The sequence below is a fragment of the Peromyscus maniculatus genome, chromosome 4 (genome assembly GCF_049852395.1).
Source record: "Peromyscus maniculatus bairdii isolate BWxNUB_F1_BW_parent chromosome 4, HU_Pman_BW_mat_3.1, whole genome shotgun sequence".
In the NCBI taxonomy this organism is placed as follows: Eukaryota; Metazoa; Chordata; class Mammalia; order Rodentia; family Cricetidae; genus Peromyscus; species Peromyscus maniculatus.
Genome location: NC_134855.1, coordinates 97,292,697 through 97,317,920, shown reverse-complemented (window position 1 = coordinate 97,317,920; position 25,224 = coordinate 97,292,697). Strand labels below are relative to the sequence as shown.

The 25,224-nt window shown below is 42.6% G+C and overlaps 2 protein-coding genes across 8 annotated transcripts in view; one reads left to right on the top strand and one right to left on the bottom strand.

Moving 5' to 3' along the window:
* The window catches only part of Nusap1 (nucleolar and spindle associated protein 1), a 24,698-nt gene extending 8,291 nt beyond the window's left edge, over positions 1–16,407 (bottom strand). Inside the window, exons 1-7 of one of the 4 annotated variants that reach the window (XM_042275981.2) lie at positions 15,969–16,407; positions 12,494–12,562; positions 10,407–10,550; positions 6,839–6,953; positions 4,727–4,825; positions 2,448–2,557; positions 305–471 (exon numbers count right to left, since the gene is read on the bottom strand). In XM_042275981.2, coding sequence (XP_042131915.2) covers positions 305–471; positions 2,448–2,557; positions 4,727–4,825; positions 6,839–6,953; positions 10,407–10,550; positions 12,494–12,562; positions 15,969–16,061 — 797 coding nt within the window. In that variant the 5' untranslated portion in view covers positions 16,062–16,407. Of the gene's footprint in view, positions 1–304; positions 472–2,447; positions 2,558–4,726; positions 4,826–6,838; positions 6,996–10,406; positions 10,551–12,493; positions 12,563–15,968 lie in introns of all 4 variants that reach the window. The other 3 variants (XM_006991257.4, XM_076570383.1, XM_006991258.4) reach the window with 3 other exon arrangements.
* Positions 16,269–25,224, top strand: Oip5 (Opa interacting protein 5). 4 transcript variants are annotated; one of them, XM_076570387.1, is made up of 6 exons: positions 16,273–16,703; positions 16,906–16,972; positions 18,009–18,131; positions 19,702–19,783; positions 20,209–20,313; positions 21,898–22,217. In XM_076570387.1, exons 1-5 carry the CDS (start codon positions 16,400–16,402, stop codon positions 20,302–20,304), a joined length of 672 nt encoding a protein of 223 aa, XP_076426502.1. In that variant the 5' UTR covers positions 16,273–16,399; the 3' UTR covers positions 20,305–20,313; positions 21,898–22,217. The 4 variants fall into 4 exon arrangements, with proteins under 4 accessions (XP_076426503.1, XP_076426502.1, XP_006991321.1 ...); XM_006991259.4 differs by lacking the exon at positions 21,898–22,217 and adding an exon at positions 23,462–25,224 and having other exon boundaries at positions 16,277–16,703; XM_076570388.1 differs by lacking the exons at positions 20,209–20,313; positions 21,898–22,217 and adding an exon at positions 20,381–20,427 and having other exon boundaries at positions 16,269–16,703.

Genomic DNA, 25,224 nt, shown 5'->3' with positions numbered 1-25,224 from the left:
CATACATGTAGTCAAATGCTCACACAAATCAAATAATAAGTCTTTAATGATAATAAAATATGTTTGTGTTTTTCTGATATTCTTGTGTTGGCCAATGACTGGAGGTTGTCCACTAGCCAACAAACCTACATACACACAAACACACAAACACACACACACACACACACACACACACACACACACACACACACGCATATCTGAACACTGGTAGAGCCCTGGTCTAGCATACCCAAGGCCCTGGATTTAAACCCCAGTGTGCATGTGAGTATACACACCTACACAATCTCTTAAAAAATCTCTTTACCTGACATTCATTTTAGTTGCTGAAAGCACAGAGTGTTTGTCTGACCCCTTCAGACTTTCAGGGCCATGGGCCCGGTCTTGTGAGAACTGCTGCCTGGCAGGAGTATAGGGTGCAGAGAATCTTCCTCTTGCTGGAACGGGGGTCACTATCCCTTTTTTCTCAAGCTGCTTTTGAAAGGAAGAAAAAGCACCATTTTAAGTCTTGGTTTCAGGCCAGCGAGTTATCTTAGCGGTAAAGGCAGAAGTCCGATGACATGCATTCCATCCCACAGCCCACATGAGAGAGGAAAGAATCAACTCTCACAAATGGTCCTCTGGCCTCGGCGTACACACACATACACACACAATAGAATTTCCAAAGTAAGAGCTTGTTCTTAAATCAGGTGGGGAGGTACATCCCTGTAATCCCACCACTTGGAAGGTGGAGGCAAGAAGGTCAGAAGTTCATCCAGAGACATTTCAAGGCTAGTGTAGACTACATAAAATCCTATTTTTGGCCTCCATGGGCACCTGAACTCTTGTGTGTGTGTGTGTGTGTGTGTGTGTGTGTGTGTGTGTGTGTGTGTGTATTATTTGTGTGTATACAGACACATAATATTTTCTTTTCTTTTTTCTTTTTTTGGTTTTTCAAGACAAGGTTTCTCTGTGTAGTTTTGGTGCCTGTCCTGGAACTCACTTTGTAGACCAGGCTGGCCTCAAACTCACAGAGATCCACCTGGCTCTGCCTCCCAGATTGCTGGGATTAAAGGTGTGCACCACCACCACCTGGCTTCATGATGGCCTCACTCACCTGCCTGTCTCCACCTTCTAAATACTGGGTTAAAGGCATGAGCCACGAGATGGCAGGATACAGTTTTACTTGGAAGGTTTTTAAATTTCTGAGGGCAGGAGGAAGCAATTTTAAGAAAGATGTGTCAAACCCAGATAAGTCCATTCACAAATACAGTCATATGATTATAGCTATATTCTCCATAGTGTTAAATTGAAACTTTGCTAGGTGTGGTTGCTCATGCCTAAAATCCTACTACTTAGGATGCTGAGACAGGAGGGTCACTGACAATTTAAAAACAGCCTGATAGCAGGTTTTTTGGATAACCAGCTGCCAAATCATGGCATGGAGACTTACTATTAGTTACTAAGTCATTAATAATTAAATCATTAAGTTATTAGTTATTAAGCTCAGCCTTATCTTATGCTTGTCCCACCAGCTCTTATAACTTATTTTAACCTGTTTCTCTTCATCTACGTTTTGCCTTAGGCTTTTTACCTTTCTTTTATTCTGTATGTTCTACTTTCCTGCTTCCTCCATGTCTGCCTGGCTGGCAGCTGCCTGGCTGGCAGCTGCCTGGCTGGCCCCCTCCTCTCCCTTTCTTTCTTCCTTTCTCTCTTCGCTCTCAAGCCTAGATTCCTCCTTGTTCTTATTCTGTCTGCCCGCCATCCCCGCCTATCCCTCCTCTGCCTACCCATTGGCCATTCAGCTTTTCATTAGTACAATTAAGTGCCGTATGCAGGCAAGGGGAAACAAATGTAACACACCTTGACATCACTACACAACTGCAGCAGAAACAAATGTAACACATCTTTACATAGTTAAAGTAATATTCCGCAACATAGTCTTGACTACACAACAAAAAGGCAGACAACAAGTAGTTTGGTCTGAGAACATGAATTTTAACAATTAACAAGAAACCGGGAACAGTGGCGCACACCTGTAATCCCAGCACTGGGAAGGTAGAGGCAGGTGGGTCTCTGTGAGTCTGAGGCCAACCTGGCTTACATAGTGAGCTGTAAAACAGCAAGAGCTACATAGTGAGAGTCTGTCTTGAAATAAGAAAAGAAAAAGAAGAAGAAGAAGAAGAAGGAGGAGGAGGAGGAGGAGAAGAAGAAAGGACTGAAGAGATGACTCAGTGGTTAAGAGCACTAGATGCTCTTCCAGAGGACTTGGGTTTAATTCCCAGCACCCACATGGCAGCTCACAACCGCCTGTAACTCCTATTCTAGAGGATCCAACCCCGACTGGGCACCTCCATGGGCACCAGGCAGGTACATGGTATACATATTTACATGTAGGCAAAACACTCATACACACAAAATAAAGTAAAATATATTTTAAAAAAAAAACAACATGCATTTTGTCTGCATACCTTTAGTTCATTAAGTGAATTGTGTTCTTTAAAGTGTTTCTTTTTTCTCACAATATATTCATCAATGGATTCCATTTTCTTAAAACGAGCCTCATGAAGCCTCTTAAAGTCTAGAATGTATCACAATATGAAAAGTAGTAAGATAAAAATCCATTTTTAACCTTCTCTGTGTTTTTATCAACATTTGTTCTCTTTACTTTCCTGACATTCAACTTAATGTCATCTTGACTAAAACACAATTCTAGAACACACAACTTTTGGAAACTCTGGGGAAAGCATGTTCATCTTAGAAATCATCAAGCATTCACATCTCCACTGGCTAGTTCCCTGACATGTTGGTTTGGAGAACAAGAAATTTGTCTTCCTCCACCTCAGTTAGTTAAAGGGCTTTATTTAATCATTACAAAATGGCCCGTGCTTGTGTGTGTGTGTGTGTGTGTGTGTGTGTGTGTGTGTGTGTGTGTGTGTGTGTGCATGTGCGTGATGGGGACTGAAATACAGGGCCTCCTGCATGGAAAGCACATGGTCTACTATTTGAGATACAACTTCTCTCGCCTCTGAAAACTGACAATTTATACACTGAGAAAGCACTAGGCTAAAGACTTCTGTGAAGGGTCAAACAACAAATATGTTAGGCTAGTATGGTTTCTGTCTCATTTTATTTTAATCCCTTTAAAAACTTGAAAGCTGGGCTGGACAGATGGCTCAGTGGTTAAAGAGCACTGACTGCTCTTCCAGAGGACCCAGGTTCAATTCCCAGCACCCACATGGCAGCTCACAACTATCTAACTCCAAGATCTGACACCCTTACACAAACATACATGTATGCTGTGGGATATCTTTCTGTAGGCTGTGAATATGTGTTGCTCTGATTGGTTGATAAATAAAGCTGTTTGGCCAATGGTGAGGCAGAATAAGGTGAGGCAGTACATTCCAACTGGAGAGAGAGGAGGAGAAAGGAGAGTGGGGCAGATGCCAGTCTGCCACTGAAGGAGCAACAAGGTGCCAGCAGACTGGTAATGTAGATTATTAGGAATGGGTTGAGTTAAGTTATAAGAGCTAGCTAGCAAGAAACTGACCCACAGGCCATATAATTTGTAATTAATATTAAGCCTCTGAGTGATTATTTTATAAGTGGCTTCGGGACAGTGGGGCCAGGCAGGACTGGAAAAACTCGGGACCACAGGGTTGGGTGGGACCAGAGAAACTTACGGCCACACAAGTAGGCAAAACACCAGTGTACATAAAATAAAAATAAATTATTTTTTAAAAAATTGAAAGTCAAGCTGAGTGTGGTGGCACATGCCTATAAACAAAGCACAGGGCAGGAAGAGACAAGCTAAAAAATTCCAAGTCAGCTTTGGATACACATCAAGTTTGTGGCCTCCTGGGCTACATTGAGACCCGTTCTCAAAAAATGCAAAAGGCAAAAACTTTAGCTCAGAGGATTTAAAACTAATAAAGGTCAGGAGGGAATGGTTTGCCAAATCTACCCTAGGCTATTCCATTACTGAACTTTTTCTTTTTTCAAATTTACTTTATTTTATAGGTATGAAGGCTTGCCTGCACATATGTATGTGTGTTATGTGTATACTTGGTGCTCAGGATCAGAAAAGGAAGTCGGATCCCCTGGAACTGGAGTTATGGATGGCTGTAGCCACTATGTAGGTGCTGGGAACTGAACTTAAGTTCTCTGAAGGAGCAGCAAGTGCTCTGAACCTCTAAACCATCTCTCCATCCCTCATTATTGAATTTCTAATATATGACAAACAGTCTTCTGTTATAAATATATAATAATCTATGTGTCAAGAACCGTAAGGCAGATGAAAAAACTGTTGTTCTTTTGTTTGTTTGTTTGTTTTTTGCTATTGAGACAGAAAGTCACACTATACATCAGGCTGGTCCAAAACCATGTAACCTAGTTTCTAACTCCCAAGTTCTGAGTAAATAGCATGTATGTAGTATTTCACAGATAATATTTCATCAGATATTTACTGGAGCCTTGCTATGTGCTATTGGATGTGCTGGGTACTAAACAGTGGAAAGAGTATTCTCAAGTTAAATACTAACCCATGAAGCCTAAGTACAGCCATTGCCACTTTCCACTGAGAAAGACAGTCTGAGGGTCAGGTGCCCACTATCCTAAAGCTAGGAACCCAGAACAGTGGAACATGAGCCCCGGTCCCCATACCGGAGATTTTAGCTGCTGCCAACCACTGCCTACTCAACAGGAATCTGAAGGAGGGCAACCCACTGTCTTCTTTGTGTACAAAACTTACTTGGTGTGGTGGCTGCAGTCTTTTTATTGTTCCCAAGTTTGGAAAACCCATCCGTGCATAGAGATTTTTTTCCCAAAGGCATCTTTGAATCTTTATTGTCTAAATACACACATATAAAAAAAAAAAAAATTTCTGTTAAACTCTATTAACTTAGATAATCACAGATATAAAAAGCTTCTAAGAAACATCTGTATTTGAGCACTTGCCTAGCAAATGCAAGGCCCTGGGTTCCATTTTTAGTACCACAAATACTAGACAAAGAATCAAAAAAAGAGTAAATTATTTTATCTGCTTCTATGTACTGTTATTTGGTCTTTCAGAGAGGCACAGTTGAGCAGGAAGTGTTTGAATAGCCTTTAGTAAAGGCAGGCATTATTCAACTAAACACACCAAGGGGGAGCTGCTGCTCCTTTTAAGACAAGGTCTCTTTATGTAGCCTTGGCTGGCCTGAAACTCTCTATGTAGACCAGGAAGGCCTTGAGATCATAGAGACCTGTCTGTTTCTGCCTTCTGAGTGCTGGGATTCAAGTGTGCATCACCATACCCAACAGACAAGTCATAGTTTTTTAAATGTTAGTTGCATGATAGAATATGAACTTATGTTCTTTGTACATTGTGTAAGAACTATCTTATTTAAGAAACACAGAGACGCCTGGTGGTAGTAGTGCATGCCTTTAATCCCAGCATTCATGAGGCAGAGGTAGGTGGATCTCTGTGAGTTCAAGGCCAGCCTGATCTACAGATCGAGATCCAGAACAGGCACCAAAACTACACAGAGAAACCCTGTCTCAAAAAAACCAAAAAAATGGATAAATTTTAAAAATGTATATAAAAAAATTTAAAACAAACAAAAACCTGTCATTGAAAAAGTTTAAGAAAAACCTGTTTTATTTATTTACTTTTTGGACAGTCACTCACTATGTAGCCCTGGCTGGCCTGGAACTTATTTTGAGGACCAGACTAGCCTTGAACTAGCCACCTCCTCAGTCACCCAAATGTTGGAATTAAGGGATGGGATGTGCATGATTGAGAAAGACAGGGATTCACTATGTGAAAAGTGGGTGTCACCGCCTCATGTAAGCATCTCAGCCTAAGAAGCAGGCAGTGGTTGCATCATTCTTGAGCTAAGCAGAAAGGTTAGAGAAGAAAATGGCTCTCCTGTCACCAGGAGAGATTGACCTTCCCAAGCTCTCCGGAACCTCCTACTCTGCTCTGGATAGGAGTCATGGCTAAGGATGTAGCTCAGTCACTGTGCACTTGAGCAGCAGCTCAAGCTCCTGAGTTTGGTCCCAGTACCAGATAACAAATGCTAAATATGACTCATTGGTCTTCTGTATTTATTTCTAAGTTTTGCTTTGACTGTAAAACACGTGAAAGTTCCAAGTGTGGCTATGGTGAACTGTGGTCCTCCAAAGATAAGTTAGTTCCCAAACTCTACCAGCTGTGATGTCAACCACTTAGGAACTGGGTCTCTAGATATTTAATCGGACAGAGGTTGTTTGGTAGGCAGTAATCCAATAGGAGCAGTGTCTTTAGAAGAACAGATTCAGATCAATCCCAGAACCCTTAAGACTGAGGCAGGAAGACTGCAGTGAGTTTGAGGATCTACCACAAGCCAAATAAATAAGACAGATGTCATGTGGAAACAGAGGCAGAGAGCAGAGCATGTGGATCAGGCCACGGAACCACAGACAGGCATAGCCATTACAAGGTACAAGAAGCAAAGAAGGTACCCCGTGCCTCAGAAAAGCATGGCTCATTGACACTTCGGCTTTAGATTTACAGCTCCCAAATGTAGACAACAATCTATTTCTGCTCCTTTTCTTGTTTTTCAGGGGTTTTTTTGGTTTTTGCTGTTGTTTTGTTGGTTTTTGTGACAGGGTCTTCTCTCTGATAAGCAGCTCTGGTTGCCCTAAAACTCACTCCATAGATCACAATGGCCTCAAACTCAGAGATTGACCTGCCTCTGCCTCCTGAATGTTGGGATTAAAGGCGTGTGCCACCATGCATGGCTCAGTTTCTAGATTTTCAAACTGCCTGCTTTGCATTCCTCACAAACTAATACCCATGATCCCCCTGACCATTTCAGTTTGAAAACACTAGCTGGCATACCGTTGACTTCCCTTTTTCCTGAGGAAGCCGCACTCCCGTCTTCTTGGCTCTGGTCTGGCAGAGAAGGAACTTTTGTAGTAGTTTTGAGGTCCTGATTTTCCTGCTTTTCTTGATTCTGTAATGTAGTACAATCACTTCTTTTTATCTCAGAATGATCCTGCAACAAATTGTGAAAGGAAAAAAACCCAAAAGAACAATTGCTATGTTCCGAAAAAGGGGTATGAAATCAAGGTGTGTGTGTGTAGGGGGTGGGGGTCAGTCAGAAGAACAATAGAGGAATAAGACTCCTGAGTGGTTTTGTGTGACCCAGTGTTCTGAGACTGTAATTTCAAAAATGGAGACACTAGAGACCACTAGAAAGAACAGAAGATTTGTTCCTTTATGGATAACAAACTAAAACATAGCTTCTTAATCCATGGGGTCACATGACTAAACATGGCAGCAATAGGAAAAGCTGAACATGAAGTAACCCAAATTAATCCAAAATCAAATACAAAAGGAACCCAAGTTTGATTCCTGAGGCCCCACGTGGTAGAAGAAGAAAACAATCCTGAAAGCTGTCTTCTGACTTCCACATCCAAGCCATGGCATGCACCCCAGCCCCACATCCAAGCCATGGCATGCACCCCAGCCCCCACATCCAAGCCATGGCATGCACCCCAGCCCCACATCCAAGCCATGGCATGCACCCCAGCCCCCACATCCAAGCCATGGCATGCACCCCAGCCCCCACATCCAAGCCATGGCATGCACCCCAGCCCCCACATCCAAGCCATGGCATGTATCTCAGCCCCCACATCCAAGCCATGGCATGCACCCCAGCCCCACATCCAAGCCATGGCATGCACCCCAGCCCCACATCCAAGCCATGGCATGCACCCCAGCCCCACCACATCCCCTCCACATGTAAGCCATAGCATGTACCCCAGCCACCCACATGCTCTCCACATATAAGCCATGGCATGCACCCCAGCCCCAATCCATTCCCTCCCAACACAACAAATACATTTTAAAAATGTTATTAAGGGGCTGGAGAGATGGCACAGTGGTTAAAGGCACTGGCTGCTCTTCCAGAGAACCTGGATTTGATTACCAGTACCACATGGCAGGTCACCATCACCTGTAACTCCAGTTCTGGGGAACTGAATGTCCTCTCTGGCCTCCAAGGGTACAAGGAATGCACATGGCATATGATATACAGCAAGTAAAACAGTCATACACATAAAATAAAAAGGTAAATTTAAAAACAATTATTAAGGCTGGGCATAGTGGCACACATCGCGATGGTCTGAAAGAAAATGGCCCCCATAGGGGGTGGCACTATTAAGAAGTGTGGCTTTGTTGGAGGAAGTGTGTGTGTCACTGTGGGAATGGGCTTTGAGGTCTTATATGCTCAGACTAGATCCAGTGTCACAGACTCCTGCTGCTGCCTGTGAATCAAGATGTAGAACTCTCAGCTTCTTCTCCTGCACACGCTACATCCCACCATGATGATGATAGACTAAACCTCTTAAACTGTAAGCTAGCCCCAATTGTGAGGTCATGGTGTCTCTTCACAGCAATAGAAACTCTAACTAAGACATACATCTTTAATCCCAGCACTTGGGAGGCAGAAGCAGGTGGATCTCTGTGAGTTCAAGGTCAGCCTGGTCTACAGAGTGAGTTCTAGAACAGCCAGGGTTGCATAGTGAGACTCTGTTCCCTACCACCCAAAAGGTAATTGAGAAAAATTAAAAGAAAAAGCACTACAAAACAAAATTAAGAAATTAGGATAGGCATGTTGGTTCATACCTGAAATCCCAACACTTGGGCTGAGGCAGGAGAATTACTGTTGTGGGATATTTGTACACTGTGTGAAGATATATTGCTGTGATTGGTTTAATAAAGAGCTAAACAGTCAATAGCTAGGCAAGAGGTATAGGTGGAACCTCCAGGCAGAGAGAGAGGAAGTAGGAGATGAATTGAGACATGCAGGATGCTATGAGGTGCCAAATGAGTCAGGCATCCAGAATGGAAGAGGTAAAAGCCATATGCTGAAACACAGATTAATAAAAATGGGTTAATTTAAATTATAAGAGTGAGTGGGACAAGCTTATGCTAAGGCTGAGCTTTCATAATTAATAAAAATTCTCCATGTCATTATTTGGGAGTTGGCTGGTGAGACAGAGAAAGACTTGTTACAAATTACCATGACTTTAAGGCCAGCTGGGGTTAGAGAGTTGGACTCTCGTTCAAAAACTACCACCCCCACCAAGAGACCAAGCAAGGTGGTGCATGCCTTTAAGCTGAGCCTAGTTTACATAATGAGTACTGGGCCAGCCCGGGCCGTTAGTGAGATGCTGTGTCAGAGAGAAAGAGAGAGAGGAATGGAGGGAAGGGAGGAGGGAGGGAGAGAGGGATGGATTATGATTTCATGTGGTGAGAATCAATTTTGATTTCTGTTGCTGTTGAGACAGGGTCTCACTAGTAGCACCAGTTGTCCTTGAACTCATGATCTTCTTGCCTCTGCCTCCCAGAATTGAGATTAGAGTTGTATACCTTCATGCTTGGAAAAAAAGTTTCATTTGTATAAGGTACAAGAATAAAATCAGGGGTCTGGAGAGATGGCTCAGCGGTTAAGCGCACTGGCTACTCTTCCAGAGGTCCTGAGTTCAGGTCCCAGCCTCCACATGGTGGCTCACAACCATCTGTAATAGGATCCAATGCCCTCCTCTGGTGGGCAGAGGAACATGCAGACAGTACTCATATAAACGAATAAATCTTAAAAAATGTTTGAAAAAAAAAAAGAATGAAATCAGTGTAATCAAAGCAAGTAGGGAAGCCCCCAGTTATTCAGCCTGACCACACACTACTGAAAGACTAAGCACGGGATGATGACCAGGCCAGCAGCAGACTGAGAAAGAGAACTTAAAACTATACTTCAGGTTGGTGGCTCTTTCATATTTACTGCAGACCACCTATGTGAACAATACATGAGCACTCACATTTATCCTATCAATTTTTGTATGAATTATACTTTTGTATGAATTGCACATGGAAGTATGTATGTGCGGGTATGCACACTATGAATGCAGGAATGCCAGAGGAGGGCATTTGTGTGTGTGTGTGTGGGGGGGGGGGCTCTCTATTATTCTTTGTTTCTTTGAGGCAGGATCGCTCACTGAACTTGGAGATCTTGTTTTTGGGTTAGACTGGCAGCCAACAAGCCCTAGAGATGCTGTATCCACTCCCCTCAGAGCTAAAGTTACAGGTGTGCATGAGACCACACCTGGCCTTCACATGGGTACTAGGATCTGAACTCCATAGCAGCAAGCTTTCCTAACCCCTGAGCAATCACTCATCTCTCTGCAGCCCCTTTAATGGATATTTAATTTAATTTGTACTTAATACTAGTGATTTCTTCCCAAGTGCTCGGGACAGGGGTATGGTGGGGAGTACTGCAGACACAAGTCTGTACTTGTGAGGAGCGTGCAGCACATAGTATGTGTCCAGCCATCTGGCTCATAAGGGAAGGTAAAATGGAAGCTGGTTATGGTGGCTTCTCTTCAGTTTGCATCGTTCCATTCACCTGGAAGTTAGGGATTCCATGGACTGTCTTGCGCTTCCTTCTTGTTGTTGTGACATGACCAACTGGTTTCCTCTCAGCTTGCTCCTCACAGTTAATTTGCATCTCAGTCTCATCACAGGAGACTGCAGAAGACTGATTCTCATCCTGGAAAAAGGAGGATACAGTATGAGCCAGATCTTGTATGCATGTACACTAGCAATTGCATCCTAAGTCAAAGTAACTTGTCACAGATGAGAATAAGGAAATAGCATAAACTAAAAAAGTAAAAAGTTACTGTATGATACAGTATAGTCAGAAAGCAGAGAATCCTAAACAGACCTGCTTATGTAAGAAATCATTGTTAGCCGGGCCATAGTGGTGCACGCAATGCCAGCACACTGGAGGCAGAAGCAGGTGGATCTCTGTGAGTTCAAGGCCAGCCTGGTCTACAGAGCTAGTTCCAGGGCTACACAGAGAAAATCTGTCTCGAGAAACAAACAAAACAAACAAAAGAAATCATTGTTAATGGCTTATATATATTAGTGGGGAAGGTTCTTTTCATTACTGAATAACTAATACTATTAGCTATTATTTCTTATATTTGTTTTTTTTTTTTGTTTGTTTGTTTGGTTTGGTTTGGTTTGGTTTTTTGGTTTTTTCAAAACAGGGTTTCTCTGTGTAGCTTTGGTGCCTGTCCTGGATCTCACTCTGTAGCCCAGGCTGGCCTCGAACTCACAGAGATCCTCCTGGCTCTGCCACCTGAATGCTGGGATTAAGGTGTGCACCACCACCGCCCAGCTATTTCTTTTATTTGTGTTAGAGGAAAAAAAACTTGTTTGTTTTTTTTTTTCTTTTTTCTTTTCCGTACCACAAAGAATCTGGATGGGCCGGGGGGTGGTGGCGGCAGCGGTGGCTCTGTGCAGCCCTGGCTGTCCTGGAACTCACTCTGTAGACCAGGCTGGCCTCGAACTCAGAGATCCGCCTGCCTTTGCCTTCCTAGTGCTGGGATTAAAGGCATTCGCCACCACCGCCTGGTTTTTGTTTTCTTTTAAAGACAGGGTCTTACATGAGTTTAGGCTGATATTGAACTCAAGAACTTCCTATCAGGCTGGAGAGATGGCTCAGAGATTAAAAGCACTGGTTGCTTTTCCAGAGGTCCTGAGTTCAATTCCCAGCAACCACATGGTGGCTCACAACCATCTATAATGAGATCTGGTGCCCTCTTCTGGCCTGCAGGCTGAATACTCACTGAATACATAATAAATAAATAAATCTTTAAAAAAAAAAAAAAAAAGAGTGCTAGGATTACCAACTTGCACTACCTTTTTTTTTAAAGGACTTAGCGGATTTATTTATTTATTTATAATTTCACATGCATATGCATAAGCATACATACATATCATTATATATATATATATATATATACTCTCATATATATGTAACAAAAATAACCAAAACAAACAAAAAAGCTACCAACTTGAAAATGAGAGTTTGCATAGGAGGGAGAAGTGCTGCAATTCTGTTTTAATTAAAACATATTTTAATAATGAATAAACAATTTTTTTGTAAAAAATTAAAAAAAAAAAAAAAAGAACTTCCTCTCTCAGCCACTGGAAGGCTGGAGTGTAAGAGTATAAGCATGTACCATGACATACAAGTACTTCTGCATTTGTTTAAAGATACCTTATTTGCACCAAAACTACACAGAGAAATCCTGTCTCGAAAAACTGAAAAACAACAACAAAAAAAGATATCTTATTTGTTAGTAACATGGCATTTTAAAAATTTATAACAAACAATGATGAGACAATTCAGTCCCTGGTCCTATTACTAATGATAATACCATCATATAATAATAAACATCATATCTATTTATTTATTTATTTATTTATTTATTTATTTGTTTGTTTGTTTGTTTTTGAGCTAGGGTCAGGGTCTGACTTAGAACTCTAATAGACTGTGCTGGCTCCATCTCCCAATGTTGGGCTTATAAGCATGAGCCTTTATATCATCTATTACATCTTAAATCATCACCAATAAGTATTTAATTGCTCATTAACTAAATACAATATTTTACTATCTAATAAGTGATAAGGAACATTACTCACCTGATTTTTATTTTCTTTCCTTGCTTCTGGATTCAGGTGGGCTTTCAAGGCTCTTAACAACTTGTCTGCCTGTAGGAAAGAATAGCTCATCATTACAGTCAAAGTCAAAAAAGCAAGAAATCTATGCCAAACACCTTTTTCTTCTGTTTACTGACTGTACTCTGGTCAGGCTGGCAGACTATAACAATGGCCTGGATAGAACTGGATTTCACACCCCAGGGGCAGTATCAGGTAAAGAAAAAAGACATACAGTGCAATACAATGGGGTAAGTGTGTGAGGAAGCTTTGGATATTGTGGGCTTGATAGATCCAGTGTCAGCAGGTGATGGGATGCCCCAGCTTTAAGACAGATGTCCTGGCTGGGGCTGCTGAGATCGTGAGAATGGAGAAGAGAGGGTCAAACAGACAGAACAAGAGGAAAAGCAAGGCAAAGAAAACAGGGCCGACGATGACTAAGTTCAGCATGACTGGAACACTGAGCTAACGGAGAGGAGGGTGAGAAAGAAGTTGGAAAAGTAGTCAGGAGCACGATTTTGCTAGCTTGGCCTGCCTCGTAAGGCTTCTTGGGTATAAACTCTGTCCTCCAGCAAAGGGGCAGCCTCTGAAGAGTTGGCTTCAGAGGGCAGCGGGTGACCAACTGGATGCTTAGGAAACCTGAACTGCGTCCGGAACTGGAGAGATGGATGAAAACCTCGAAGGAAGTAAGCCAGAAGGAGTACCAAGCTGAGGAGGGAAACTTTTAGGGTCCAGTTTCTCTGGTGGGCAGGTGGCATCCTGTAGTGGGGAAGTCCTTACAAGTCCTGGGGAAAAGGGAACTCCTGGACTCACTTTCCATTCTAGGAAAGCTTCCCTGTTCCTTTCTGGAAGACAAATACTGATCTGAGTGGCTTTCCTTTTTTAAAAGTTCAAATGGAATCAGGCATAGCAATTCCCTGAGATTTCTAGGCTAACCTGGGCTACAGAATGAGACCCTATTTCAAAACAATCAAAGATCAAGTATATTTGTTAGGTTCTTTTTCCCTACTACAAACAGGTATGCAGTTGAGGGCCAAACATTTTAAAAAAAATAATAATTATGTTTGTATTTTAAAAAAAATTCTTAGCTGGGCATGATGGTACATGCTTTTAATCCCAAGCACTCAGGAGACAGAGGTAGGCATATCTCTATGAGTTTGAGGCTAGCCTGGTCTACATAGTGAATTCCAAGACAGCCAGAGCTATATAGTAAGACCATACCTCAAAATAAAAGAGTAAAATAACTTAAATTTTTTTTTTCAAGACGGTTTCTGTGTAGTACTGGCTGTCCTAGAACTCGCTCTGTCAACAAGTCTTGAACTCACAGAAATCTGCTTGCCTCCGCCTCCTGAGTGTTTGGGATTAAAGACATGTGCCACCATTGACTGGCTTAAAATTTTTTTAAATAAAATATAATTACATAACTTCCTCTGCCCATTCCTTTTCTCCCTTCATCCTCTATCCATGTACCTGGCCTTGCTCTCTCTCAAATTCATGACTGTTTTTTAATTGTTGTTACACACACACACACACACCTCCAAGTATATAAATACAACCTGCTCAGTCCATGTTTCTTGTGTGTATATCACTCTATACACTTAAGCTGGGCTCAATCTCTGAGCTTGGCTTTCCTTCTCACACAATCTACCATTAATCAGTAGTAAATGGCAAAGCTTGAAATTTGCCTGCCCTTTAAGTACAGAAGTTTTGATGGGGTGTGAGCCTAAGCCACATGCTTCAACTGTACTAGACATCTCTGCATGAAGCCATCTAGCTATTAATAAAATGATTCGTATTTCCTACTCAATAAATCTCACCTGAGGTTTCCTCTCAGAAGAGGTAATCCAGGTCTTTTTGTTGTTGGTTTTTTGTTTGTTTGTTTTTGTTTTTTCAAGACAGGGTTTCTCTGTGTAGCCCTGGTTGTCTTGGAACTCACTCTGTAGACCAGCCTGGCTTTGAACTCAGAGTTCTGCCTGATTCTGCCTCCCGAGTACTGGGATTAAAGTCCTGTGCCACCACACCCAGCTAGGTGCAAATTTTTATTTATTTACTTATGTGTGTGTGTGTATTTGGGCAGGTGTGCCGCAGTGCATGTGTGGAGTTCGGAGGACAATTTTGTAGAGTCGATTCTCTCCTTCAAGCGTGTGGGTCGCAACACCAGGTCTGTGTGCTAAGCAGTGTTCTAGGAGCTAGAGAGACTGGTGAACAGAACAGGCAAGCCTTCTGCTGCTTCCCGTTGTACTAATGGGGAAACAGCTTATTAACCACGTAAGCTAGAAATGCCCCATCGGGCTGGGAAGAAACCTAAACTACGAGATAGAGGTGGGACAGGTGCTCAGCTGGGCTGGTGGTGGCCAGCTGAGACGGAAAGGAGGGTAGGAGCAGCAGATGTAGTCTGATAAACAATTACAGTCAGGCCAGAGGTGGTGGTACAAGCCTATAGACCCAGGGAAGGTTGAGGCATGAGGACCCTCAATTCCAGGCTAGTCTAAGCTATATACTGTTTCCTTTAATATCCCTTTAAAATTGGGATTATTTCAGCACTTGGGAGGCAGAGGCTGGCTGAGCTCTGTGAGTTTGAGGCCAGCCTGGTCTACAGAGCGAGATCCAGGGCAGCCAGGAATGTTACACAGAAAAACCCTGTTTTGAACCGCCCCCGACACACACCAAAAAAATCCAACCAGATAGCAAAAACCTGAGGGCCTAAACTTTATTTATTAAGCTGTGTAACTCTGAAACATTTCCAAGTACTCTTCATTGCCATTCAGACAGACAGACCTGAGGAGCATCTATGGTCTCATTATTCTGTTTAAACCATTTGAAAACATTTGTGGTGATTAAAGAGACATTTAGTGCAAATATCAGTTGCTGTACAAATTTCTGGGGTACACGTGTGGGAAATCTCAATTACAATATAGCAAGCCCCAATTTCACAATGAATCACATTTTCTCTGAACACCTTGCAAAAGTCCTTACCGGTTTTTAAAAAAAAGAACACCATCACAATAGAGATCAGTGTACGGGCAATCATACTATATCCTGATGGCTAGGCATCCCAATAAAGGCCTGTGAGGGTGCAGGTACTATCATAGTTTACTAAACAGTAGTAGTTTGGGAGTTTTACAGAAAGCAATTCAACTTTTTCTTCAACTGCCTAATAACCGGCATTAGACATTACATTGACTACGTCTTATGGGTCTGCATTTCCCATCTAGTACCAGGGAAATTATCATTAGAGTTTCCAGAAAGAGGCCTTTGGAAAAAGCCAGCCTCCAAATAAAGTAACAGCCATGGCTTCTCTTTCGTTTAACAAATTCCAGCCACCGTGAACCAAACCGACTCACCCAAAAACAGCGTCCCCAGGGGGCTTCCTCTCAGTCTCTGCGCCCGGTATCCCCTGCACTCCAGGTATCTCCTACCCCGCCCACCCAACTGCCCGCACCACCAGCCGGCACCGTACCCTCAGGTTAGCCCGGAGGCCCAGCCTTTTGGCTAAATTTTGCAGGTCACTGTACTTGAAGGAGTCCAGCTCCTCTGCAGAGGGGACGGTCATCGCGTTCTGCAATCCCGGCGACACCCAGAAAAACAGCCAGTGCTCAAACAGCACCGTTCAAATCTGGCGCCACCCGAGGCGTTGACAAGCCGACCTTTATAGTCAGTTTAAATGAAGCCTGCTGCACATCCATTGGTTGAACGCCTCGAGGGTGGTTTTTCAATGCTGGCCAATAGAACGGCGGAAGCGCGCTATACCGCACGCCTAACAGATTAATACGCAGGCGCTCGACAGCTTGTGGGCGTATCTTAGGGAATGTTGTCCAATGAGAACGCAGGAAAACATCATTTGGGTGGGACCTGGCGCGTGCGTAAAACGGAGGCGCGAGCTTCAAAAAGATGGCGGCACGCTCGCGGCGTCGCCTCTCGCTACTGCGGACGCGGTCTTGCAGTGATTCCAGTGACACGCCGTTTTCTTTCACTACCTCCATGGAGTGGGACACTCAGGTGGTGGACGGGTCCTCCCCTCTGGGCCCTTCCGAGACTAAGGTGGAGGCGTCACTCGTCGACCTGCGGCCTCCTGCGTGGTTGGAGCCAGAGAGGTGTGCCGTGTTCCACTGTGCGCATTGCCACGCGGTGCTCGCCGACACCGTGCATCTCGCCTGGGATCTGTCCAAGTCTCTCGGGGCCGTGGCTTTCTCCCGTGAGTGAGGCGAGGGTTGGCGTCTGAGAAAGGCGGGCCGGGGCAGGAGGAGAGGTGAGGGAGCCGTGGTTTTGTTTCCGGAACTGGACCTCGCGTGAGCTAAGCATGCGTCTTTGGCTGAGCGCCCTCACCCCCCACCCCCCGCGTTTTGTTGACTTTTACGGTGAGAGGTTTTCCTGTTCAAAACCCGTTTGTCTTCCAGGAGTCACGAACAACGTCGTTTTGTTAGAGCCCATTCTGGTTGGCATTGAAGGTTCTCTCAGATGCAGGTACGTGTGGAGAATTCCTGAGGTGGATCTATAGTTCCTGATTTAATGACACTGAGGAGTGCCTAATTGTCGTGAACAAGAAGAAAACTTTATTTTTGTTGTGACCTAAGTTTATTCTTTCCATATAGTATGTTTCAATGATATACTTTTTATACGTTTGAATCTTAACAAGGCATTAATGAAATGAAAATTAGGGTTGGGTGTAGGTTTTAACATCTGAGGAGATAACTAGGACTATTTAAATCATCCTGTGAGATAACTAGGACCATTTATTTATTTATTTATTTATTTATATTTATTTGTTTATTTGTTTGTTTTTTGGTTTTTCGAGACAGGGTTTCTCTGTAGTCCTGTCCTGGATCTCACAGAGATCCGCCTGGCTCTGCCTCCTGAGTGCTGGGACTAAAGGCATGGGCCACCAACACCCGGTTAGTTACATAAAATATCTTAATTTTACAAAATCAATTTTGTTCTTAGTAATAACGATTTTGTCTTGACTTTACAATTCTGCCTCTGCCTCCCAAGTGCTGGTTCTCAAGTATGGGAGCCTACAACAAACCTCTTAAAAGAAGCCCGATAAATAGTTTTAATTCTATATTTGGACATGTGCTATAGCTCAGAAGTACAGTGCTTGCCTAACTTGTGTGTCGTGCTAGAGTTGATCTATAGTACTTCAAGAAAAGTACATACAAGAATAGAGTTCTATTTCTGTTTCACATTATAATCTAGAAATAGTTTTATTCTGTTTATTCAGTGTGGGTGTGGGCATTCACATAGCAAGGTGCACATGTGAGGGAGAGAGGACAGCTTATAAGGTAGGGAGCCATGAACTATACAAGTGATCTGAGGAAGTGTAGAATAATTGTTTTTCATAAATTATGTTCTTTGTTTTTGTTTCTTTGAGACAAGAGTCTTCTGTAACCCTGCTGGCCTTGGAAGCTGGTGAACTTGAACTTCAGATCCTCCTGCCCGCAGTAGATTTATTTCTTCTCTGGGTTTTCCTTATTTTATATTCTGTTCTTTCCATTCCCACCAGCACATACAACCTTCTGTTCTGTAATTCCTGTGGGGTTCCTATTGGCTTCCATCTGTACTCCACCCATGCTGCTCTGGCTGCCCTCAGAGGTCACTTCTGCCTTTCCTGTGACAAAATGGTGTGGTGAGTAGAGGGAGATATTATTCATCAAATAAGGTTTTTAAAATTTTCTAGAAAAGTCCAGGTGTTTATAACCAAAGAAGATGCAAAAGGCCAGGCACTATTTATTATACACATGTCTGAAGTAAAGACAAAATACAAACCTGTGATAAATGTCATGATTATTTAGATGATTTATTGTACCATGTCTTAAGAGTCATATGGAGTAATTTAATAGTATTCTTTCATTAAGGGAAATTCTGGAAGGTATGCTTTTGGGAAATAGTGTCGTATATAACTTCATTTACTGCTGTGCCTCATAGCCTTCTTGTGGATAGGACTTGGCCTACATGGTATCCAGCCTGAAAGAAATATACATGTATATTTATTCCTGATCCAATGAAGCCAGTCAGCTTTTCTCCCTCAGGAATTTGAAATGAGGCTGTATTGGTTACTTGTCTAGTGACAGGACAGCATACCTGACAGAAGTGACCTACGGAGGGCTTACTGTGGCTCACATCTGAGGGCGCAGTCCATCATGGTGGGAAGCCATAGAGGAGGTGGCTGGTCGTATTGTGTCAGGAAGCAGAGATTGGTGCTAATGCTCAGCTTTTTCTCTCTCGTTCTTTTTTAAGTGATTTATTTTTATTTTTTATGTGCATTTGTGTTTTCTATGTATGTATATATATGTGAGGGTGTAACTGGAGTTACGCACAGTTGTGGGCTGCCATGTGGGTGCTGGGAATTGAACCCAGGCCCTCTGGAAGAGCAGCCAGTGTTCTTAACCACACTGGACCATCTCTCCGGCCCTTGCTTTCTCATTTTTATTTTTAGTCCAGTACTCTAGCCCATCGAATGGTGCTACTCACATGTAGAGGGGGCCTTTGCACCTCAATTAAGCTAATCTAGATAGTGCTTCTTAGAGGCTTGTCTCCTTTGCCATCCCAGATCTGCCAAGGTGATAATATTAACTGCGGGGACCTAGAGTCATTTTTAGATGATACTGGTGCTGAACTTGAAAAGTGAATACTCCACACTTGGAGTAACTATTTTCTGCACTTTTCTCCAGATACAGAGAAAATCTTACCTGATGAAAAAGATCAATGAAATGAAGAATAGAGTGCAGTAATGCCTGTGGTCGCATTTACTTCTTCCCATAGATTTCACTGGATATTTCATCATCTTCCTAACTAATGGAACACTTGACTTAGGTGTTTTAAGAAACTGAAAGGGCTGGAGAAACGGCTCAGAGGTTAAAATTACTTATAGGTCTATCAGAGTACCAGAGTTCAGATCCCAGCACCCACCTTCCTGTCTCCCAAGTGATGGGATCACAGCGCACACCATCATACCACACACCATCGTGCCCAGCCTTTAGTCAATTTTTCACCCATGGGAGTTAATCATTTGATTCTGGATTTGTTTTCAGTTTTCCTGAGAGATAGTTTTGTCTCTGAGAATGGGGAAGGATGAGGAGAGTTTGTGGTTTTAATTGAGAATTTGTTTTTCCAAAGAAATACACCATGATCCTTGAAGCCATTGAGACAGGCTTTGGTAATGGTACTAATACTTTTTCTATATGTTTTCTCTTTAGTTATCTCTTAAAAACAAAGACCATAGTAAATGCATCTGAGATGGATATTCACAATGTGCCTCTACCAGAAAAGATTGCAGAGGTAAACTTGGTTGTGTAGTTATTTAATATATACAACTTTTTTGTTTTCTTTTTAGAGACAGGATTTTACTTTGTAACTGTGGCTTGGCCCTCATTTTAAGTACAGAGACCAGGCTGTCCTAGAACTCAGCTTTATCCTTTCCCTTGATATAGGCTTTTTTTTTTTTTTTTTTTTTTTTTTGGTTTTTCGAGACAGGGTTTCTCTGTGTAGCTTTGCGCCTTTCCTGGATCTCGCTCTGTAGACCTAGGATTAAAGGTGTGTGACACCACCGCCCAGCTGATAGGCAATTTTTAAATGTATGTGTGTGTTGTGGGTTTTTTTTAAAATAGATTTATTTTTTTTATTTTAAATCTAGTAACATTATAACCAGCAGATTGAGGGTTGAGTGAGGAGTGTAAGAATCCTCAATCTATGTCTCTTCCCAGCTGAAAGAGAAGATAATGGTAATTCATGATCGTTTAAATTCACTGATAGAGATTCTGAAGGAAGTGACTCCTGATCAATCTAATCAAGAAAAGTGAAGAAACAAGGTATGAGTACAGAACTTTCTCCCATCTTCAACAACAGGACCGTTTGTCATTTCTTTCTTTTTTAAAGATCTTTCTGTGGCCAAGAGGCGGTGGCGCACGCCTGTAATCCCAGCACTCGGGAGGCAGAGGCAGGTGGATTTCTGTGAGTTTGAGGCCAGCCTGGTCTACAGAGCTAGTCCAGGAGAGGCTCCAAAGCTATAGATAAACCCTGTCTCGAAACTCCCCAGCCCCCCTCCCCCCCCAAAAAAAATCTGTGTGTTTGTGTGTCCATGGCACATGTGTGCTGGTGCTCATGGAGGCCAGAAGAGAGAGTGGGATTCACTGGAGCTGGAGTTGTAGGCAGTTGTTAGCTGCCTAGCATGGGTGCTGAGGGCAAACTCTGCGTAAATGGGAAGTGCTCTTAGCAGCTGACCCATCTTTCTAGGCCCCAGTGATCCGGTCTTTTCTTGTTGTTGTTGTTTGTTCCTGTTTTGAGACATGGTCACAATGTGCACCTCTAGCTGTCCTAGAACTCACAGAGATCCACCTGCCTCTGCCTCCAGAGTGCTGGGATTGAAGGGGTGCACCGCCACACCTGATTGGTCTTTTATTTTTTAAATACCACTAAGAATGAGAGGACTGCCAGATGTGGTGACACATGACTGTAATTCCTGCACTTGAAATACAGGCACGGAGATCAGAAGTTCAAGATTATCCTTGGCTCCAGTTTGAATTGAGGTCAACCTAAGCTTGATGAGAACTTGTTCCAAAATCCCTACACGCCCCAAATAATAGTTGTTGTTGTTGTTGTTTGTTTTTGTTTGTTTTTTCCAAAACAGGGTTTCTCTGTGTAGCTTTGGAGCCTGTCCTGAATCTCGATCTGTAGACCAGGCTGGCCTCAAACTCACAGAGGTCCACCTGCTTCTGCCTCCCAAGTGCTGAAACTAAAGGTGTGTACCATCACTGCTCAGCCTTGGTTTATTTGTTTTGAGAGAGGGTCTCTGTATACCTTACCATGCCTGGCTCTTAGAAATCATTTTTTGCTTATATAAAATATATATGTATGCTGGGCAGTGATGGTGCATTCCTTTAATCCCAGCACTTGGGAGGCAGAAGCAGGCAGATCTCTGTGAGTTGGAGGCCAGCCTGGTCTACAAAGTGAGTTCCAGGAAAGGCACAAAAGCTAGACAGAAACCCTGTCTTGGGGGAAAAAAAAAAAAAAAAAAAAAAAAAAAAAAAAAAAAAACACGAACAAAGATACATAAGAAGTAACAATGAATAAATTGCATAACAAACAATTTGTGTTTTCTGTTGCTTTTTTTTTTTTTTTTTTTTTTTTTTTTGGTTTTTTTCAAGACAGGGTTTCTCTGTGTAGCTTTGCGCCTTTCCTGGAGCTCACTTGGTAGCCCAGGCTGGCCTCGAACTCACAGAGATCCGCCTGCCTCTGCCTCCCGAGTGCTGGGATTAAAGGCGTGCGCCACCAACGCCCGGCCTTTCTGTTGCTTTTAGACAGGGTCTCACTATGTAATCCTGGCCACTTTGAAACCTGTTATTTGGCCCAGGCTAGTCTTGAACACAGAGATCTACCTGCCTTTTGTCTCCTAGATTCTGAGATTAAAGATGTGCACCACAAGCCTGTTGGGCCTGCAGAGGCTGTCAGATCCCCTGGAACTAGAGTTAAGTCAGTTATGGGTGTTGGAAACCAAACCCCAGTTCTCTGCAATAGCAGTAAATGCTGTTAACTGCTGAGCCATCTCTTCAGCCCCACAGAATGGAACCTAATAAAGTAATAATACATTGAATCATTTTTGAGACAGGATCTTACTCTGTAGCCTATACGGGCTTCCACCGTAGCAATTCTCCTGCCTCAGCCTCCTGAGTGCCTAGTGAGATACAATGCTCAACTGTGGATTTTTAAAACACATGTAAGTATATTTACCTTAAAATTAACATACTTCCTTTATAAAAGCTTAAAAACTGTTATGTCATTGTGTGTAGGTTGCTGGGGCCTCACACAGGGTAGGTGGAAGCCCTACCACTTACTAAATTTCTTTTTATTTTTTTTATTTTATGTACATTGGTGTTTTGCCTGAATGTATGTATGTCTATGTGAGGGTGTCAGATCTTGGAGTTATAGACAGTTGTGGGTACTAGGAATTGAACCCTGATCCTCTGGAAGAGCAGTCAGTGCTCCTAACTGCTGAGCCAACTCTCCAGCCCCAGTTATTTCTGATGTAATAACTATTTTTCTTCTACTTCTTTTTGGTTTCTGTGTTCGCTTTAGAGCCTGTCCTGGATCTCGCTCTGTAGCCCAGGCTGGCCTCGAACTCACAGAGATTCCGCCTAGCTCTGCCTCTTGAGTGCTGGGACTAAAGGCATGTGTCACCACCGCCCAGCTAATAACTATTTTTCTTAATTTCTGGATTTGCCATTTTGGATCAGAGTTTGTATAGGAAATTAAGTGCTTGAGCCTGACTCAGATTAAACTAGGACGCATATGTGTGTATTTATATGAATATTTATGTGTGTGTCCAAGAAATGTATTTTCCCCATGAAATATAGGCTCACTTTTTTAAAAAAGGAGGTCAGAGCACAAGCAGCAGCAGTCAGCTCTGTCCTGCTTTATGAGTCCTGAAGATAAAACTCCGGCCCTCTGGCTGGTAGCTCAACTCCTTTACCTGATCAGCTAGCTTGCTGCCTCTCCCTTTTTATTTCTAAATTAAGTTTTGTTTTTTTTTTCTTTTTTCATTACAGTTGTGTGGGGGCACATGTTTATCAGAGCTCACGTGTGGCCTCAGAGACTTAGTGGCGAATGCCTCTACCTGCTGAGCCATCTCCCTGGTGCCCACTTCCATTTTTGAGAGGCACAACATAATATGCTGGTAAGAGAACAGATTTTAGAAATACTTTTAGCCAGGCAGTGGTGGTGCACCCCTTGAATCCCAGCATTGGGAGGCAGAGGCAGGGGGATCTCAGTGAGGTCAGCCTGGTCAACAAAGAGAATTCCACGATAGCCAAGACTGTTACACAAAGAAACCTGTCTCAAAAAACAACAACAAAAAAAAAAAGAAAGAAAGAAACCTTTTTGATTTAAACTGATTTCTGCTTATTAATTATTAGTAGTCATGAATTGAAGAATTAAAGTCTGTTTTGTTTCTGCGTATAATAGGGATAAAAATAGTAACCACACCTATGGTGAGGATCAAATGAATTAAAGAATACTGGAACAACTGGTTACCCCCCTGGATGAAGAAAAAAACTGAATGTTGTCCTATGAAATCAATCCAGGCAGTGTAAAGATCTACATGTTAAACGTGAAAATAGAAAGCTTTTAAGCAGAACCCTGAAGAAAATCTTCATTATCTCACAGAAGAAAGTTTCTTAAGATAAGCATTAATTGTTTGATGAAGATGACAGTACTTTAAAATACAGAATTTCAACTAAGACAACATAGAGTGAAAAACTGAGCCACAGCAGAAAATGTCACACATAAACAACGAACGTCCATAATACAGCAGCTATAGACCAACTGCTATATATCAGGAAAAACAACCACTTAAAAACTGGCAAAATACTTGTGCAAGCATTTTAGAGAAGGCACTGGGTGGAGGGATATGACTCAAGTAGAGTACTTACTTTGCATCCTGCAGAGGCTCCCACACTACAGAAAAGTGTAAAGCTTGAAAAGTGGTACCCAACTTCACTACTGACAACCAGAAAATAATATCAAATTGGTGAAAATCAAAACATGATGTAAAGATGAGGAGAGAGAATTCCTGTAAGCTACTTGTACGAGTAACACCCTGGCACAGCTGAAGGCCGGTTTAGCATTGCTTGTGGGAACTAAAGACATAATGGCTGCTACAGAGCAGCGACTTAATCCCTAGGCACCTGCACTAAGCATGTAGCAGATGTGTGCCAGTGTGTACACAAAAGGCTCCTCGTCAGTCACATTATCTGTAATACGGTTTGGGAATTTAGCTCAGTAGTAGAGCGCTTGCCTAGCAAGAGTAAGGCCCTGGGTTCAGTCCTCAGCTCTGGGTGGGGCGGTGAGGGAGACAAAATAGCAAAAAAGACCCCCACAAAAAAGGGGGGCGTTACTGGCACACATTATTTGTAATAGACGTGTTGTAAACGTCACGTTGCTCAAGTGTAGAGTGACTGGAGGAACGCCGTGTTTGTGATGTGGACAGATACAGCAGAGCTCTCACCAGTGAAGACTTCTATTCCTTCTTGTCTGTGTTCCTTCTGTGGGTTTGCTTAAACAAATCAGTTTTGTGTCTATTTTATATCTAACTTGGAAGAAAATACACATAAGCACCCAATAGAAGATCTAATGTAATAAAGAATGTTTGTAGCATATAGAAGTGCTCAGTGAAAACTGTTGCCATGTGTATAGTGGTGGGTGCACACCTGGAGTGCTAACATGTCTGAGGTGGAGGCAGAAGGCAAGCCTGGACTAGAGGAAAATCTGTCTCTTGTTAGCTAAAGGAGCATTATTAGCTCTTATATTTCAGTCTCTTAATTGTATCATGAGACATCAAGTGATTGAGCTGGTAACATCTGCATTTGTCCACATACACTTTAAAATGTTCCCACACTGTCACAGAAGGGATAGGGCTCATGAGGGAGGGCCCTTCATTCCGAGAGTTTGTACAATTGATGGTTGATGAGGCAGAAAAAGATATTTATTCTGTTGTTGTATAGACACTGGTTAGGTGCCCATGTTCTTTTAAATAACCCTAATGAAGCTCATTGGGTCACCCCCGCCCCTCCAAAAATAAATAAAGACACGAAAGCCGAGGAGGAGCTATGGGAAAAAGGGAACTGTTTGGGAGGGGGAAGAGGATGTGAATGTGATCCAAATACAGTATGAAAATGTCAAAATCCATTGTATATAATTAATATATGCTAATAAAAGCTTTTAAAGAC